Source organism: Tursiops truncatus, chromosome 4, assembly GCF_011762595.2.
Source record: "Tursiops truncatus isolate mTurTru1 chromosome 4, mTurTru1.mat.Y, whole genome shotgun sequence".
Classification (NCBI taxonomy): domain Eukaryota; kingdom Metazoa; phylum Chordata; class Mammalia; order Artiodactyla; family Delphinidae; genus Tursiops; species Tursiops truncatus.
The window spans coordinates 45,314,688-45,333,453 of record NC_047037.1 but is presented as its reverse complement, the minus strand read 5'-3'; the positions used below and the strand labels follow the sequence as shown (position 1 = coordinate 45,333,453).

The window sequence follows — 18,766 nt, the reverse complement described above, 5'->3', positions numbered from 1 at the left end:
ATATCTCCTAGTGAGCTGCAATTTTTTCTGACTAGTTGCTAACTTGGTCCTAATTCTACCAATTAAACCAATACTGAGCCAACTGAATCTCTCCTCTTCATGGTATCCCTTCATATTTTTAAAAATCAGCCCTCATGACTTCCTTGAAGCTTCTGTTTGACAGGTTACCATCTGCCCCCACACCCCTTCAGCTGTTTTTCATGGGCAGATTTCTTTTCTTTTAATTTTTTTTTAATTTTGAAATAAGACGTGCAATCAAGAGTTGCAAAACAACATGAAGAATTTCCACTTGCCATTCATTCAGCTTTTCTAATGGTAACATCTTATATAATCATAGTGCACGTATCAACACCAAGAAATTAACATTAGTACAATATAAATCACTAAACTACACACTTTATTTGGATTTCACCAGTTTTTGTCACTAACATCCTTATTCTGTTTCAGGATTCAATTCAGGATCTCACATTGCAGTTTTGTCCTATCTCCTTATCCATTGCAATTCCTCAGTCTTCCCTTGTCTTCATGACCTGGACATGAGTACTTGCTGGGTATTTCATAGAATATACTCAGTGTGGGTCTATCTGGTGTTTTTTCGTAATTAGATTGAGGTTGTGCATTTTGAGGAAGAATGCCACAGAGAGGGTGCACCCTTCTCAGTGCATGATATCACCCGATCATACTATCAGTATATCTCATCACCTGGATGTTAACCTTGAGCACATGGTTAATGTGGTACTCACCAAGGTTCCCTGCTGCAAAACCACTCTTTTCCTTTCATAATTAACATTGTGGTCTGTTCAAGCTGTCAGAATACCATAGACTGGGTGGCTTATAAACAACACACATTTATTTTTCACAGTTCTTAAGGGTGGGAAGTTAAGATCAAGGTGCCAGCAGACTTGGTGACTGGAGAGACCCAGCTTCCTGGTTCATAGAGGGCTGTCTTCTCACTGTGTCCTCACAGGGCAGAAGGGGTGAGAGGTCTCTCTTGGGGAGAGACTAATCCCATTCATGGGGGTGCTACCCTCTTGACCTAATCACCTCCCAAAGGCTCACCACCTAATACCATCACCTTGGAGGTTAGAATTTCAACATAGGAATTTTGTGGGGACACAAACATTCAGAAGAGAGCTTTCTGCTCCTTGCCCTCCACCAGTTTATGTCTTGCTCGCGTGCAAAATATGTTCATTCTATCCCAATAGCTCCAAAAGTCTTAACTCCTTTCATCATCAACTCAAAATTCTGAAGTCTTAATTCTAAAGTCTTATCTAAGTATCATCTAAATCAGATATGGGTGAGATTCAATGTTTGATTCATTCTGAGACAAATTGCTCTCTAACTGTGAACGTATGAAATCAAACACGTTCTGTGCTTCCAAAATACAAAAGTGGGACAGGCATAGGATAGATATTCCCATTCTAAAAGGGAAAAATTGGAAATAAAAAAGAAGTAACAGGTCCTGAGCAAGTCTGAAACCTAACGGGGTAAATGCTATTAGACCTTAAATCTTGAGAGTATCCTCTGCTGTCCAGGCCCACTGGGATAGAAGCCCCACTTCTGGACACACTGAGGCAGCAGTTCTGCCCCGAGCTTTGCCTGGCAGGGGCTGGGCCCCCAAGGCTCTGGTTGGCTCTGCCCTGTGGCTTTGAGTGGCCCCATTCCTAAGATGGCTCTGAGCTCGGTGACATGCCTGTGACTCCCCTGGGTTTGAATTGTGTGGCTGGTCTAGTCTGGGGTCACAAGGGCAGCCTTGCCCCCAGGGATTTACTGGGCTGTTGCTCTAATGGGGCTGTCTGTGATGGGAGAGATAGCCCTGATGATTTCTGAATTGCCTTTGGGATCATTCTTCCATTGTCTTGGATAATAGGTCATATCTTCTGTTTAGATGGCTAACTGATCTCCCTGTGAGATGATCCTTTAGGCCATATACTTCCTATTCTCTCCTGTATAGGTTGTGTCATACTTTTCAATATAAATATAAATAGGCTGAGAATGTTCCAAATCTTTAAGTTTTGCTTCTCTTTTGATTAATTCTGTCTTTAATTCATTCCTCTCTTCCTTGCATTTTGTTATGAGCAGTCATGAGAAACCAGGCCTCTGCTTCAACACTTTGCTTAGAAATTGCCTCGGCCATATGTCTAATTTCATTACTCACAAGTTCTACCTTCCATAAAACACTAGGACATGAATGCAATTCAGCTAAGCTCTTTGCCACTTTATTAGCAAGGATTGCCTTTCCTCCATTGTATGATAAATTGTTCCTTACTTCCATCTGATACCTCATCAAAATGGCATTTACCATCCATATTACTACTGACATTCTATTCAGGATTACTTCGGTATTCTTTAAGACTATTGAAGCTTTTTCTACAGCTCTCTCTTTTTTTTGAGCCCTTACCAGAATTGTCTTTAAAGGTCTATTAATAGCAATGTAGCCTTTTCCTAGCGTGAACTTCAGACCTCTTCCAGCCTTTACTAATTAGCCAGCTCCAAAGCTGCTTTCACATTTTAAGGAATTTTATAGCAGCACCCCACTTCTGGTACCCATTTCTGTCTTTGTCCATTTGGGATGTTATAACAGAATACCATAGACTGGGTGGCTTATAAAAAACAAACATTTATTTCTCAGTGTTCCTGCGGTTAGGAAGTCCCAGATCAAGATACCAGCAGATTCAGAGTCTGGTGATGGCCTGCTTCCTGGTTCATAGGAGAAATCTTTTCATGGTGTCTTCGCAGGGCTCTCATGAGCCTCTTCTATAAAGGTGCTAATCCCATGTGGGGACTCTGCCTTCATGACTTAATCACCTCCCAAAGGCCTCATCTCTTAATGCCATCACACTGAGTGTTAGAATTTCAACATATGAATTGGGTGGGGGGGGGACTTAATCACATCACAGTAATAAATATTTTAGGGGAGATACTTTGAGATGATGCAAAATTCTGTTTTTCTTTAAACTTTCATCTACTAATTTTAGCATTTGTCAGTGGATTTTGCCTGTAGCAGTTATTCCTCTGCTGCTCTAGTGGGGATTTTCTATTTCCTCTATTCCTTCTACATTTATTAATTGGAATTCTTCAAGGAAGAATATCTCTTTTCCCACTTTGGTTTATTTATTCAATTGTTTATTTATGTGGACTCATGGATATTTATTTTATTTTGGATTAATAGCCAATACGATTGTCATTTATTTTTTGACTCAAGTTCCTGCTTTGATCATTGAGAACTCCTTCAGGTTGACTTCTTGCTTCTTTCAATACGTTCTTGCCATTTTTTGTTTGTTGGTTGGTTTGCGTTGAACATCTCTTTATTTTTCTAGCACCTGAGATGCATTTTCCTGTCCTAACCCGGGAATCATCTTTCCAAGGAAACCTGATTCCTTTTACTGGAGACTGTTATTCAGAAACCAAGATCTCAACTTAGGTGTGCACCTTGCTACTCAGGAGTCACAGACCCTAGGTTTTCTCAGAGAACATCTAGGAGATACATGTATATATACTAACCCAGGATACACACACAACTAAATTTACTTCTGTACCTGTCTACCTGGATATCTATTAAAGTAAACATGAGTTCATATTCATACATCCAAGCCAACATCAACTGGTTCATTTACATTCTCCCTTTGCTTATTTGTGGTTTCTTTCACCTGCAGTGAGAATCCTGGCTCTCAGTATCTATAATATATTTATTAATTTATCACCCTTAATATATGTGTGAAGTAGTTTCAGAATCTCTAACGAATTTCACTGTGAGAAACATTTACCAATTAGAGTACACTGTGTATAGTGCTTTCTACAGTATCCAGTCAAAATCTTGTTTTCCAAAGTTGCTTAGGTCGTGGCACTCATTACTTTCCCATCTCCTTTAGAGTGGTTCGACCATTCTTTGGGGTATGCCCATATCCTGAGTACTTTTTAAAATTTGAATAAACTTGTGTACAGTTCTGTGGGCTTTTGCCAATGCCTAGAGCCATGTGTTCACCACAGTACTGAAGAATACAGTTCCATCACCCCATAATCCCTCATGCTTCCTCTTTCTTTAGTCAACCCTTCTTCCTCAACCCATGACAACTGTTGGTCTGTTTCCATCCTTATACATTTGCCTTTTTCTGAATGTCATGTAAATTAAATCATAAAATATGTAGCTTTTTGCATCCTTCATTTAGCAAAATGCATTTAAGATTCAACCATGTTCTTGAGTGAATCAAAGTCTGTTCCTTTTTAGGGTAGAGTAGTATTTCATAATCATGGTATATATTTTATCCATTCATCTGTTAAACAACATCCTGCTGGTTTCTAGTTTTGGGCAATTATGACTAAATCTATTATAAACATTTGCATATAGGTTTTTGTTTGAATATAAGTTTTTAATTCCCTGGGTAAATACCTGGACCGGGATGGCTGAGTTATATGGTAAATATATGTTTATCTTGATGAGAAACTGCCAAACTGTTTCCAAAGTGACTGAATAGTTTTGCATTTTTTTCTGTAATGCGTGAGAGTTCCAGTTGCTCCACATCCTTGCCAGTGCCTGGTATTCTCAGGTTATTTTTTCTTTTGATGGTTGTTTTAACAGGTGTGTAGTTATATCCCATTGTGGTTTACGTGGCAGGGTTTTAAGTTCATACATAGACTATTCTGGTTATTCCTATGTAACTATTGTCCAAGTTGTCTGTATCTCTTTTAAAGTATTATGTCCATAACAGTCTTTCAGGTGTGAAACTTAGTAGTGTATATCTGTCAATTGCCTCTTTCTAGCTTAGGAATTAGTACATAAAAGTAATCCCAAGGTCACTTATCTTTTTTAGTGGCTGCCTTTCAAGGCCCTTCACACTGAGTTTCCTATACAGTAAAAGAAGAACACTTTTGTTAAATGACTGACTTCATTTCTGCCTATAATTGTCATATTTTATAAAAGGCTTAACAGGCTTATAAATATATATTCTATTGCATTTTGTTTTTATATCACTTTTCTGATTTGGATAGTAATGATTTTTGTATTTTACCTGCCAATACGTAAGTGTTGATACACCTTAATAGCAATCTTAATATCTCCAGTGGTTCTTTTTGTTGTAGTTGAGATAACATTGTTTATAACATTATATATATGTTTCATGTGTGCAGATTATATTTCACACTGCAACCTGCTCACGTATACACTGCAACCTGCTCACGACCAAAAGTTTAGTTTCCATTCGTTACTGTGCAGTTGACCACCTTTACTCATTTCACCCTCTTCTACTCCCCTTCCCCTCTGGTAACCACTAATCTGTTCTCTGTATTAATGTGTTTGTTTTTGTTTTGTTTTGTTTATTTTTGATTTTTTTATATTTCACTTATGAGTGAAATCATTTTTCTTTCTCTGACATTTTTCACTTATACTATCAAGGTCTATCTATGTTGTCACAAATGTCAAGATTATGTTTGCTTATAGCTAAGTAGTATTCCCTAGTGTGTGTGTGTGTGTGTGTGTGTGTGTGTGTGTGTGTGTGTGTGTGTGTGTGTGTGTGTATAACCACATTTTTATCCATTCATCTGTTGCTGGGCACTTAGGTTTTTTCCATATCCTGGCTACTGTAAATAAAGCTGCAAAGGGGTACATATATCTTTTCAAATTATTATTTTCATTTTCTTCAGATAAATACCCAGAAATGGAATAGCTAGATCATATGGTAGTTCTATTCTTAATTTTTTGAGGAATCTCCATACCGTTTTCCATAGTGGCTACACCAAATTACATTTCCACTAACAGTGTATAAAGTTCCCTTTTCTCCATATCTTCTCCAACATTTGCTATTCCTTTGTGACGATGGCCATTCTAGCAGGTGTGAGGTGATATCTCATTGTGGTTTTCATTTGCATTTCCCTAATAATTAGTGATGTTGAACACCTTTTCATGTGCCTGTTGGCCATCTGTATGTCTTCTTTGGAAAAATGTCTATTCAGATCCTCTGCCGATTTTTAATTGGGTTCTTTGGGATTTTTGTTGTTGATTTATATATCTTAGATATTACTTAGATATTAGTTCCTTATTAAATACATGATTTGCAAATATATTCTCATTTGGTAGGCTGTCTTTTCATTTTGTTGATGGTCTCCTTTGCTGTGCAGATGCTTTTTAGTTTGATGTAGTCCCACTGGTTTATTTTCTCTTTTGTTTCTAGTGGTTCTTCTAAATGCTAGGAAAGTTTCATGAAAGAGATCATACAATTTGGATTTAGAGTATTTTAAGGGTGGATATTAAAAATTAGCTGGTATTTCTACTCCAGTTCCCCTACTCTTTTTATTATATGTACTTCTCAGTTCTAGCTGATCATCAGAAGCATGGGGGGAGGTTTTTAGAATGCTGATTTCTCCTCCTGGCCCCAGACAGACCTAAAAATCAGTGTTTTTAAGGATGGGTATGAGACTCTGCATTCAAAAAGATCTCTGGTGATTCTGATGCAAACAGCCTAACACTGATTCACAGTGTTAGAACCATTCATCACAAGAATGATTTGGTCAATTTGGTTTCCCCAAATGAATTGGTCAATGCTCAATACATATTTGTTTAAATTTTAAAAGAGGAAAATCTGGTGAGGTAATCCTATTCTAAAGCATATGTCATCTTTTATTTATGTGGCATGATCTTTTGACAAAGCAATTGTGTTAGGGTCCCAATCCAGAATGTAGAGTTAGTTTATTGACTAACTAGTTGTTTGTTCATGGGCAAATCACTTTAATTCTCTTGGTCCAAATTTTATCACCTGAAAAACATTGAGTTTGGAATAAATAATCTAAGGGACCCCTTCAGCTCCAGTGCTTTATTAACTGGACTCTCTAAGTCTTTGGTTCAGGGCTTTCCTCCTAAAATTAGGTAAGTTTTCACTTAATGAAGGAGTATCTGGATATTAGTACATTTATGTGTATCAGTGACTGAATTTTTAGTACAGTATATCTATGTCAAACTGGAAAGAGGCTGGTGACCAGATGCCAGTTTGTCTTTGAACTTTACTCTTTAATATTTTCCATCATTTAATTAAATTTTGGATGTAAGATGACATGCTCTTCAAAGCTGGATAATACATAAATATTTTGGAGTGTTCTGATATATACATTACATATACTGGGGAAATGCACATAGTCACAGTTTGCCAGGAGATCATTAAATTTTTAGTACCTTTGCAAATTGTGAGAGAGGCAATATAGAGTAATGATTAAGAACATGGGCTTAGGGAGGCAGACTGCTTGAGTTCAAATTGTCTTTGCTGCATTTACTACCTGAATGACAGAACAAGTTGGTTTACTTCTTTGTGCTTTAATTTTCTCATCAAACTTAGATAATATTAGCACCTATTTAATATTCCTGTTAAGATTCAGTACCCCAAGTTGTTTAGAACATAGCCTGGTACATTTTTTGTATTATTGTCACCAGCTAATATTATTAAGAAGGCCCTGACTTTTATATGGGGACTCAATGAGCATGCATAATCTAGAAGAGCTGTGCGGTTTAAGGGCAGTTAAAAAGTGACTCCCTTCCCCATTGTTTGGGACTATCCTTTGGAACCAAATGCACAAGGCCTCTAAGAATTCCTGTGCTTCATTGCCTTGTATGTGAGACAGGCCACATCAGACCTCATTGTTAATTAAATAATAGATGCTACAGCCGGAACACCTCACATTCTTATCGTGGAAGCTTATTTTATTACGCGACTGGCTTGGTGGAAGTTCAGAAAAATGTCTTCAGTTCTCTTAGAACTTATCAACATAATGCCAAGTCTGTGAGATACAACACACATTTGTAAATTAGCTTTTTAAACAGTGTGATATGTTTCATGGATTCCATGTGTTTTTTTGCAAAAATACCGAATTCTATCATAACTTTGATTTTCATCCTAAAGGAAAAACAATAAGATATGAAATTAAAAACCTTGTGTGATGTTAATTTGATTTACAAAATTATTTTAGTAGATTAAGATTATGTTACACAGTTGTACTTTTCTTCTGTGAATTAGAGGTATGGCTATGGTTTTCATTATTAATTTTGTAGACTCACTTGTTTGTGAAATACATCAAGATCTTGTCTGGAGAAATTTCAGATAATGTACTTTAGGCTTTTAATTGCTTCTTTCTTGTTTTGTAGAACTCCACAGGAGCAACTTCAAAACATGCTAGTGGACACCTTTACACCTCAGTGTAAAACAGGTAGTGAGGCACAGTGTTCTCAGAATGAAAATGATGAAGATAGTGATGGTTAGTTCAGCCTTAATTAGATATTTTCAAATTTACTATTTCAAATTATATACACTGAGCATTAATCAGCATCTGCTTTTCATTTTCTTTACTGTATCATTCTCAACTGCACTGTGTACACTTTATCTCCAGATCAAAATCATGCACACTCTCCTTGCCATTCTCTAGATTTACTTTGCCTTAGTTTAAATAGTTTCATTTAAAAATCGAATGTTAAGTAAATGTGTATTTTACTTGAACTGGGAAAATTGACAGTATTTATTCCTTTGTATGGATGCACAGGAGAACATTCTTCTTCTATTGTTGCCTATGTTATTTGAAGATGAATTATCAGGTAAGGTATATGCTTTGATGATATTATTTTTAATCTTATTTTCTAGTTGAAGATATCAAAATACAACCCCCAGCTCTTTTTCTGCCAGTAGAAGAATTAAACAGAGAGAGACCTGAACCGTCTCTAAAAATAGTCGAACTGGATGATGTAAGTTCATAATGACCACTCATATTACTTAACAAACAGGAAATTCATAACATACAGTTACAACTACATATTATTTTCAACAAGATTTCTTGTTGAAATAAATTTACAAGTATATAACAAGTACTATAAATTTACAAGTATTTGAATTTAAATATGCTGACAGGAATACAACAGACTATTATTTTAATGTAGACAGTAAATTTGTGAGCTAAATTGGTATTGTGTCATAGTATGGGAGATGAGAAGACGTTTCACTCTTTTAACTTGTAGAAATGTAGTTTAGTGTTTGTTTTATTTAGTTCTCTGTGTTATCAGGCTTTTTAACAAAGACTATTCTCATTATATGATATTTATTTAATAAAATTTGTATAAATTTAGTTTGTTGAATGTCATTTAATATTTTCTATTTAAAGGAAAAATAGTATTAAGATTTAAGGGATTTAGTATAATAATAAATTGAATACAAACCTCTAGAAGACACCAGGTAGAATAAGCTGCAGCTAGAGCCAGTCAGAGCTAGAGCTCCAGGCTGAAGGGTTAAGTTGTGATAAACTCAGTGCATTTCTGACTTTCTAGTCCTCTAGTAGCTGAGTATACCCCCTGTCCTCAATGTTGCTCTTACTATGGTTGTCACAGAGAAGGACTACAATGAGGAAGTACCTTTTTAAGTACTACTTTCTTCTTGAGGTTAATAGCTTCTGCTGTGTGTGTGTGTGTGTGTGTGTGTGTGTGTGTGTGTGTATGCCTGGCAACATTTTTATTTCTGCTCTGGATAAATTGAAGATTCTGAACAAATAAATACATACATGCATGTGTATTCGTGTGTGCTCTTCATTAAATTGTTGATGCATATGGTATGACATGCTGTCCAGAGAATGAAAAACATCTTAATCACTGATCTACTTGGCACTTAGTAGTTACAAAATAAAACCTAAGTTGTTATATTTGGTTCTGGGTGTGATAGTAGTGATAAATGTACTGACACAGCAAAAGCCCTCAGCAAATACCTGTTGAATTTGTTTAGTTCTCCTAGAACTAATGCTCTATGGCATATAGTCAGAGAGCTCATGACATTTCTTTGTGAGAAAAAAAATTCTCTAAATATTATGCACAAATTAGCTGGTTAATGTATTATGAATTTGTTGAACATACTAATATTATACAACATGCGTTTAATAAGACTGATGAAGCAGAATTTGAAGAACCGGGAAATGTCGTGCCTTATAAAGTTGAGTTAGCAGATGCAGACAGTCAACAAAGGTAAGATCTTTCTAATTCACTTTTGATACTTATTAAAAACTCACCAAAAATTAACTATCTCTTGAGAAATTCACAACATAAAAAAAATGTGACTTTAATGTTAGAATATATTTTATTTAAGCCATGTTTAAATTTGGGTACAATATTGCTAATATTTTCAGCATTCAGTAATTAGAAAATTATCTATAATGATATGTTTATACTCTTACCTAATATCTGGATTATTTAATAGATGCTTCTGTATTTAGGAATTGTTATTATTTGAAATGGCCTCCCAAGTCATATATTTCATATGAACTTCCTTACTTTCTCCAAAGATACTCTTTGGATTTTTCTTCAGTTTGTTATGAACCCTAAATAAAAACAGGTACGTTAATAAGTTGAGAGACAAGAAAATCCCCCAAACTATAGATTACTTCCTAGGTAGATTTTACTGTGTGATAAATTAAATAATGAATTATAATGATTCAGCTTGTAAATTTTTTTTAGAATTTTGTCATTTCCAAATGAAAAATAATATCTAGCTGTATCTGTTAGTAATGCTAAAAATTATTCTAAGTCCTCTTTGCTGTTGAAACTTTAGCTAGGATTTCACATGTTTTGACTACAAAGCATTAAGTTGGGTAAACAGCAGAATGAAGTTCCTATTAAGTAGCCCCTACACCGATTCTTTGTTTATATGTTCAGATCACCTTAGGCCCCTGTCAGCACTTTGGAGCAGCAGTGGGCCTAAGTGATGCCCTCAGACCCGAAAAGCCCCACGTTTGGACACATAGACCCAGATATTTAGCAGCAAATGTGCTTTTGGCAGGAGACAGCCTTATGGTCAGTATATAAGGTTTATATGCACTACTGTATCCCTAAGGAAATGGATTTCTACTCTCAAACTTGATTCTTTTGTATATCTTATCACAAGTCTTTGCTTTGACCTCCATGTTAGACAAGGCAGAGAAAGTTACTGATTACAGTTTGGCAATAGTTTTGCATCTGGGTTTGGAGGTGCCCATAGAGCGTCTTTTCTAAGAGTCATAAAGCATCATAAGTGACACAAGAGGACCTTTTTGGTTAAGCATAATCCATGAGTTTTTATGATGGTACTATGTAGAGCTTACATAAGGCTATGTAAGGTTTTTGAACCTACACCACATAAGGCTTTTGAACTCATATAGTTCATGATGAACAAATAAAAAGTTTATTTAACCAATAAAACATTGATTTCATGAGCTTGATGAGATTGAAAGATAACTCTCCATTTTTAGAAGAAAGACCATAAGAAACCAAACTTATTTCAGAATTTTTTTTTTTTTTTTTGTGGTACGCGGGCCTCTCACAGTTGTGGCCTCTCCCGTTGCGGAGCACAGGCTCCGGACGCGCAGGCTCAGTGGCCATGGCTCACGGACCCAGCCACTCCGCGGCATGTGGGATCCTCCCGGACCAGGGCACGAACCCGTGTCCCCTGTATCGGCAGGCAGACTCTCAACCACTGCACCACCAGGGAAGCCCCTATTTCAGAATATTTTTAACAAGAAACTGTCAATTAAAAATTTGTAGTTAAATCAGGTTTGTCCCAGTTGCCTATTTCCTTTAAATTCATAATACTGTTTAGTTACTTGTAGTTCAGAATTGTCAACAGTATGTTGAAGCAAATATTAAATTAATGTGAATAACCCTATTCCCTTAAGGTTTTACTGTATTTATTTTAATAAGCTGGGTCTTTTAACTTTTTTATATATAATTTCTTTCAACTCTATTCTTTTGCTTGTCCCTAAACATGAAAGTTGCACATTTCATGATTATCAGAATACTTTTCTATATGAAAATGACATCCGTCAACATCATATTTTCACCAAGGGAAAAACACACCTCTTACATCTTCATCTGAGCAACAACACTTCTTATTGTAAAGATAACTCAAAAGGTAACTTTTTTTGTTGTTGCTTAATATTATTAATGGTGAATGTTAGTAACTTAATAAAACCAATAGGTATTGCAGTATGTAAAAGCTTTGCCTATTTTGCTGTTCATTTTAAAACCAGAAGATTTAGTCCTCAGGAGAAAATTGGTTGAAAATACATAATTTTCTATCAAATACTCTTTTTGGTCAATGGACAATGGTATTTGTATTCAGAGGAAAAAGCAGCCGGTATAGGACTACTCTAAAAGTTACTATGGACTGAGCTAGCATTTAAAGGATTACGTAGATGGGCTTTTAGTGACAAAAGTCTGATTGACACTCTTTTGTCCTCCCTCCCTTGCACTAAATCTTTTCCTAAAATATTTAAGTTTGTGTAAAGTTTCACATTAGTGATAAAACCAAAACAAATCATCCGTTTATATATCTACATTGTTATTACTAGTAGTACCCTTGGGATCTATAGATTAGAATACTGTGTGCTAATGTCTGGTTTTAATTTCTAGATGCTGAGATCATCATTTAAAGACAGTCATAGCAAAGTATCCTGGCCTGCGAGTCAGGTTTTGTTTTCATTTCTGCCTTAAATTGCTGTGTGACCTTGAACATGTCACTTCCTTTCTTAGATCTCACTTTCCGAAACTAAAATATGGGAACTAGATTATTTCTAATCTGCTTTTATCTACTTAGGATTTTATATTATCTACTTAGGATTTTCAGAAAAACCAATAAATATATCTTATGTGAAGAATTTTAGAGATGCCAGAGATCATTATTTAAAGTGACTAGTTGTAAAACTGATGATTACCTTTTCATTGGGAAACAGATGGTAGAGAGCAATGATTTGTAGTCATCATGCTGGTTTTAACATTTTCAGCTACGAAGCCTCAAAATCATATGACAATGAACTATACCCACATGGGAATTTAGGACTTTACAGGGCTCCAGGTCTAAGCCAGAAGGTCTTTTTAACCTACCTGGAGCATGGAGTTCCAATTGCCTTTGGGAAAATGCTGAATACAAATGCCCATTAAGTGTTACTTTAAAGATACTTAATTTATTTGAATAGACTTTATTTTTTAGAGCAGTTTTAGGTTCATAGGAAAATTGAGCATAAAGTACAGAGTTCCCATGTACCCTCAGACTCCACAAACTCATATCTTCTTCCACTATCAGCATCCCAAACCAGAGTAGTACAAATTATTTAACAATACTTTGTTAAAATCAATGAACATAGACACATCATTTTTACCCAGAATCCACAGTTTACATTAGGATTCACTCTTGGTGTTGTACGTTCTCTGGGTTTGGACAAATGTATAATGACTTGTATCCAACATTATAGAATAATACAAAGTAGGTTCAGTGCCCGAAAAATCCTCTGTGCTCTGCCTTTTCACACAAACTTCCCTGCTAACCCTTGGCAATCACCGATCTTTTTACTGTCTCCAGTTTTGCCTTTTCCAGAATGTCATATAGCTGAAATCATACAATAGTCTTTTCAGATTGGCTTCCTTTACTTAATAATATGTATTTAAAGGTGCCCCTATGTGTTTTCATGGCTTGGATAGCTCACTTCTTTTTAGTGCTGAATAATATTCCATTGTCTGAATGTACCACAATTTATTTATACATTCACTTATTAAAGAACATTGTGGTTGCTTTCAAGTTTTGGCAATTATGAATAAAGCTGTTATAAAAATCCATGTTTGAGTTTTTGTTTGGACATAAGTTTTTAACTCATTTCGGTAAATACCAAGGAGCACAATTGTTGGTAAGAGTATGTTTAATTTTGTAAGAAACCACCAAACTGTCTTTCAAATTGACTTTACCACTTTTCATTCCCACCAACAGCAAATGAGTCTTCCTGTTTTTCAAACCCTTGCCAATATTTGGCATTGTCAGTGTTTTGGATTTTTGCCATCCTAATAATTGTTGTATAGTGGTATCTCATTTTAATTTGAAATTCTCTAATGATATATGATGTTGAGCATCTTTTCATATGCTTATTTGCCATATATATCTTCTTTGATGAGGTGTCTGTTAAGGCCTTTTGCCCATTTTTTAATTGGGTTGTCTGTTTTCTTACTGTTGAAAATTTTAGAGTTCTTTTGTATATTTTGGATACTAGTATTTTTATGTATGTGTTTTGCAAATATTTTCTCCAAATATTTGGCTTGTCTTCTCATTCTCTTAGCAGTGTCTTTCACAGAACAGAGGTCTTTAATTTTAATGAAGTCCAGCTTATCAATTATTTCTTCCATGGATCCTGCCTTTTGTGTTGTATTTTAAAATGTCATTACCATAACCAAGATTGTCTGGATTTTCTCCTATCTTCTAGGAGTTTTATAGTTTTGCATTTTACATTTAGGTTTATCATTCATTTTGAGTTAATTTTTGTGAAGAGTGTAAGGTCTGTGTCCAGATTTATTTGGGGACGTGTGGATGTCCACTTGTTCCAACACCATTTGTTGAAAAGACTATCTTTTCTCCACTGTATTGCTTTTACTCTTTTGTCAAGGATCAGTTGCCTATATTTAAGTGAATCTGTTTATGGATTCTCCGTTCTGTTCCATTGATCTATTTTTATATTTTTGCTAATACCACTTTGTCTGGATTACTATAGCTGTGTGATAATTTTCAAAGTTGGATAGTGTCAATCATTCAATATTGTGTTGCCTATTCTGGGTCTTTGCCTCTCCATATAAATTTTAAAATCACTTTGTCAATATATACAAAATAACTTGCTGGGATTTTGATAGAGATTGCATTGAATCTTTAGATGAAATTGGGAAGAACTGACATCTTGACAAATTGAGTCGTCTTATCCATGAATATGAACTAGCCCTTCACTTATTTAGTTTTTTGATTTCTTTCATCAGAGGTTTCTAGTTTTCCTCATGTAGATCTTACATTTTTTTAAGATTTATACCTAAGTATTTCAATTTTTTGTGTGCTAATGTAAATGGTATTGTGTTATTAATTTTAAATTCCACTTGTTCATGTTGGTGTGTAGGAAAGCAATTGACTTTTGTATGTTGACCTTATATCCTGCAACCATTCAATAATCACTTAATAATTCCAGAAGTTTTTGGTCAACTCTTTTGGATCTATACATAGACAATCATCTAATCTGTGAACAAAATCAGATTTATTTCTTCCTTCCCAATCTGTACACCTTTTACTTCCTTTTCTTGTCTTACTGAATTAGCTAGGGCTTCCAGTACAATGTTGAAAAGAACTGGTAAGAGTGGACATCGTTATCTCGTTCCTGATATTAGAGATAAAGCTTTTAGTTTCTTATCATTAATTATGATATTAACTGTAGTTTTTTTTTAGGTAGTCTTTATTAAGTTGAGGAAATTCCCCTTTATTTATAGTATGCTGAGAGTTTTTATCATGAATCAGTGTTGGATTTTGTTGAATGCTTTTTCTGCATCTATTGATATGATCCTGTGATTTTTCTTCTTTATCCTGTTGATGTGACAGGTTAGAATAATTGATTTTTGAACGTTGAACCAAGATATCTATTTTTTATGACTTAAAAGGGCTTCTAATGAGACTAAATTAAATCATATCTGTACTTTCTGTATTGCATTTTAAACATTATTAAGAGGCTGTGTTCTCACCTTTTTAGCAGCAATAAATCCTAATAATGGAATTTTACAATCTTGCAAAAATATTGTAGAGGTTCGTTGTAGACATTTATACGTAGGAAATGGCAGCTCTATCCACAAAAATATTAGATTCAGATAATTTCTTTTCAAGTTTAGTAGGAAAGTACAGCATTACCATGAAAGTTTCATTAAATTGAGTAGCTTTTATAAAGTTTTTCTATAAAATATTTCTCTGACATACAACTTATTGCATTTCTCACAGTACTTGTGCAATTTAAGAGGTGATATTGGAAGTGGAAGTTCTAAGTACTGTGTGTAATTGCTGAATTGTATAAACATTTGATTGCAACAAGTAAGTCCTTTGGACTGTAAGGCAGAGTTTGTATCACTGGAGACTATTTTAGTCATAGCCTCTACTATTTTCACAGTCTGTTTATAGAGATAAGACATGTATATTGGAAAGAGAATACGGGATAATCAGATGAAGCTGTATTCAGCCTGGATAAATGTGTGTGTGTGTGTGTGTGTGTGTGAGAGAGAGAGAGAGAGAGAGAGAGAGAGAGAGAGAGAGAGAGAGAGATAATGAAAGCAATATGGTACAAAACTTTTTAAAGAATTTTTATTCTTAAGAAAATCTAGAACAATGTTTCATAATCCTGGTTGCACATTATAATCACCTGGAGAACTTGGTGGAGGGGGGAAAAAAACAAAAAACAGTGCTTAAGTCCCACTGTCAGTGTTTGATTTAATAGTTTGGGGTCAGGCCCATAAGCTGACGGTTTTAAACAGTACCTTCAGATGATTCCATTGTGTAGCCAGGTTGAAAACCAGTGATCTAAACCAAGTGATTTTTTAAAGCAGACATAATGAGGTGGGTGACTAATATAATTTTGCTCATTTTGTAGTTTTTCAGAGGCAGGTGTCCCAGCTTAAACATTTCTGTGCCCCTAAATGCTGCTGTTCTTTCATCTGGCAGATTTCCCTTTGCTCTCTCCTCATTACTAGTCATGCTAAGCAAAAGAGGTAAAATGTGGGAAATAAGGTTCCCTCTGTATTATTTCTCATAAGTTGCTGATATAAAACTTGAGTGGGTGAGAGGGTAGGAAAGTGGGAATTGAACCACAGGCTGAAATAAAAATTTGCATCAATTTCAAGATTGCATTAGAAAACAATATCTTGTCCCCCTCCATTACTCTAAATAATTTAGGCTTGAATATATATATATATATATATATATATATATATATATATATATATATATATATAAAATTATCATTTATGAACATAAGCCATGTAAAAGTATTTTAACACTGAGAACTCAGTAAAGAAACATTGGTTAAAAAAATAGTGTTTAATGATAAAGGTTTATAGCACAGAATTTTTGGTTAGTGAACAGTTTAATCAATTTCTTTGTTTATATTTATTTAACTTTTGTAAATATGTGTTTTCAACAGCAGGAACTTCAAGTGCAGATTTTGGTGACATTGTGAATCCTGATGCTTACTCTCCTGCTGTTGAAAAATTAGAGGAAAACAGCTTTATTGAGAGAAATTTCAAAGAGGACAGCATAGATATAGAAAGTAGTCAAAAGTATGACGATTCCTGCATATCAATTGAGAGCAAGGATTCTTTGCCAAGTACAGATTTAGAAGAAGCCTCCTTTAAGGGGAAATTATCTCAAGAGGACAAGGAATCCTTGGAATTTAGCAATCTGCATGAGAGGCCAAACTCTGAAGATTCTAAAACTACAGAGTCACCACTGGTAAATATCAATTATGTTTATTGTATTACAAATTTTATAATAAACATAAAAAATTCATATTGACACAATATATTCTTAAAGGTTACTTCCTATTGAATTTAAAATGTGTGACCTTATAGTTGAAGAGTAACTCACATGGGAAAGAATATAAATGACTTGCAGAACAAATTCTAATATGGTAAATGCCATTATAACAAGTGATTTTCTATGACAAATAATTTAAGGCCCACCTCATGCACCATAGTAAGAGTGCTGTTACTTTTCTAAATGAAATTCATTATTATGAATAATTTACTGTAATAAATCCTTTCTAGCTTTCTACTCTATAGTCACTGGTTAAAATGAGAAAAAAAATGCAGTTTTGTAGATAAAACCAGTTTTTGCGCCTTAATGTAAATATAAGGTTGAAAAGGTAATTCTTCAGGAATATGGCTAATAAGGAAACAGGGGTGTAGTTTTTGTTTCTTCTTAGAGAAAAAAAGATAAAGCAGTTCATTATTGCATTATTGCCAAATTTAAAAACTATATTTGAATCTCTGTTCTATGTACTAAAAATCTTAAGTAATTATGATTATTAATAATAAGTTATTTAGAAATTGGACAAGTCAAATGTTAAATTATTTGGAAATTGAGGAAGTCAAACACTTTTAACAAGACTTTACAGTCATTTGTAATGAATCTCCATGGTGCCTAAACTGAAGGAAGGACCAAAAAAGTTGAAGAATGAATATTGAGTTGCTGCTACTTCTGCTTAGGAGTTTGGATTTCTTTGCCCACTTAGTGACAGGTCTTTTTCCTTTTCAAAGTGAGAAATTAGAATTGAGACCTCTGCAAAAACCTTAGATCCCTAAAAGTCTGCTCAGTCTCTGACGGAATACACAAGGAGACATACTCACAGGTACAACAAGATGAAAGGAAACTGATTTTTGCAGGGGATCTGGCCCAAGTCAATAAATATCTTATCTGAAAAATGGAAATCTTGGACTTTAATCCAGCTTCGGTTTAGAGTTTGAATGTACATTTCTTACTTGGAATCTGCAAGCCAATAAATTAACACTAATGTTGATCCATATCTATTGATGCCCTGATGTATCTGGCAAAAGTTAAACCCCAATCCCTTCTAGGAAGACATTCCCACAATTTAGCCAATAACAGATTCCCCAAATCAATGCCCATGGCAGCTGAGCTTCTCCCTTTCCCCCAGTGGAGAAAACAATTAATCATAGAATGAATTTCTGCAAACAGAACAAACAAGGACTCTGATTTTCCAGTTTCCACAGGACATCATGCGGAGGGCTAGGTGACACCTGCCCATGCTGTGTGCTGTGTTATAAGAGAGGAATTCTGAGCATATAGAACCCAATTCTTTTATACTGGGCATCAGCCCGCCTGACCTCTGCCCTGGGGGGGACATTATTTTCTGTAACCTAATAAAAGACATTTGGCAAAACTCACAGATACATAATCTGTGGTAATTCACACAATGGAAAGCAATGTAA

General features: G+C 34.9%; 1 protein-coding gene across 5 annotated transcripts in view; it reads left to right on the top strand.

Moving 5' to 3' along the window:
• ZBBX (zinc finger B-box domain containing) overlaps window positions 1-18,766 on the top strand; it is a 112,041-nt gene that overhangs the window by 72,770 nt on the left and 20,505 nt on the right. For 4 of the 5 annotated variants that reach the window (XM_073803870.1, XM_019946309.3, XM_073803871.1 and 1 more), the window contains 5 exons: window positions 8,126-8,235; window positions 8,616-8,716; window positions 9,897-9,976; window positions 11,755-11,894; window positions 16,960-17,267. In XM_073803870.1, the coding sequence (XP_073659971.1) occupies window positions 8,126-8,235; window positions 8,616-8,716; window positions 9,897-9,976; window positions 11,755-11,894; window positions 16,960-17,267 (739 nt within the window). The remainder of the gene's footprint in view (window positions 1-8,125; window positions 8,236-8,615; window positions 8,717-9,896; window positions 9,977-11,754; window positions 11,895-16,959; window positions 17,268-18,766) is intronic. The other variant, XM_073803869.1, reaches the window with a different exon arrangement.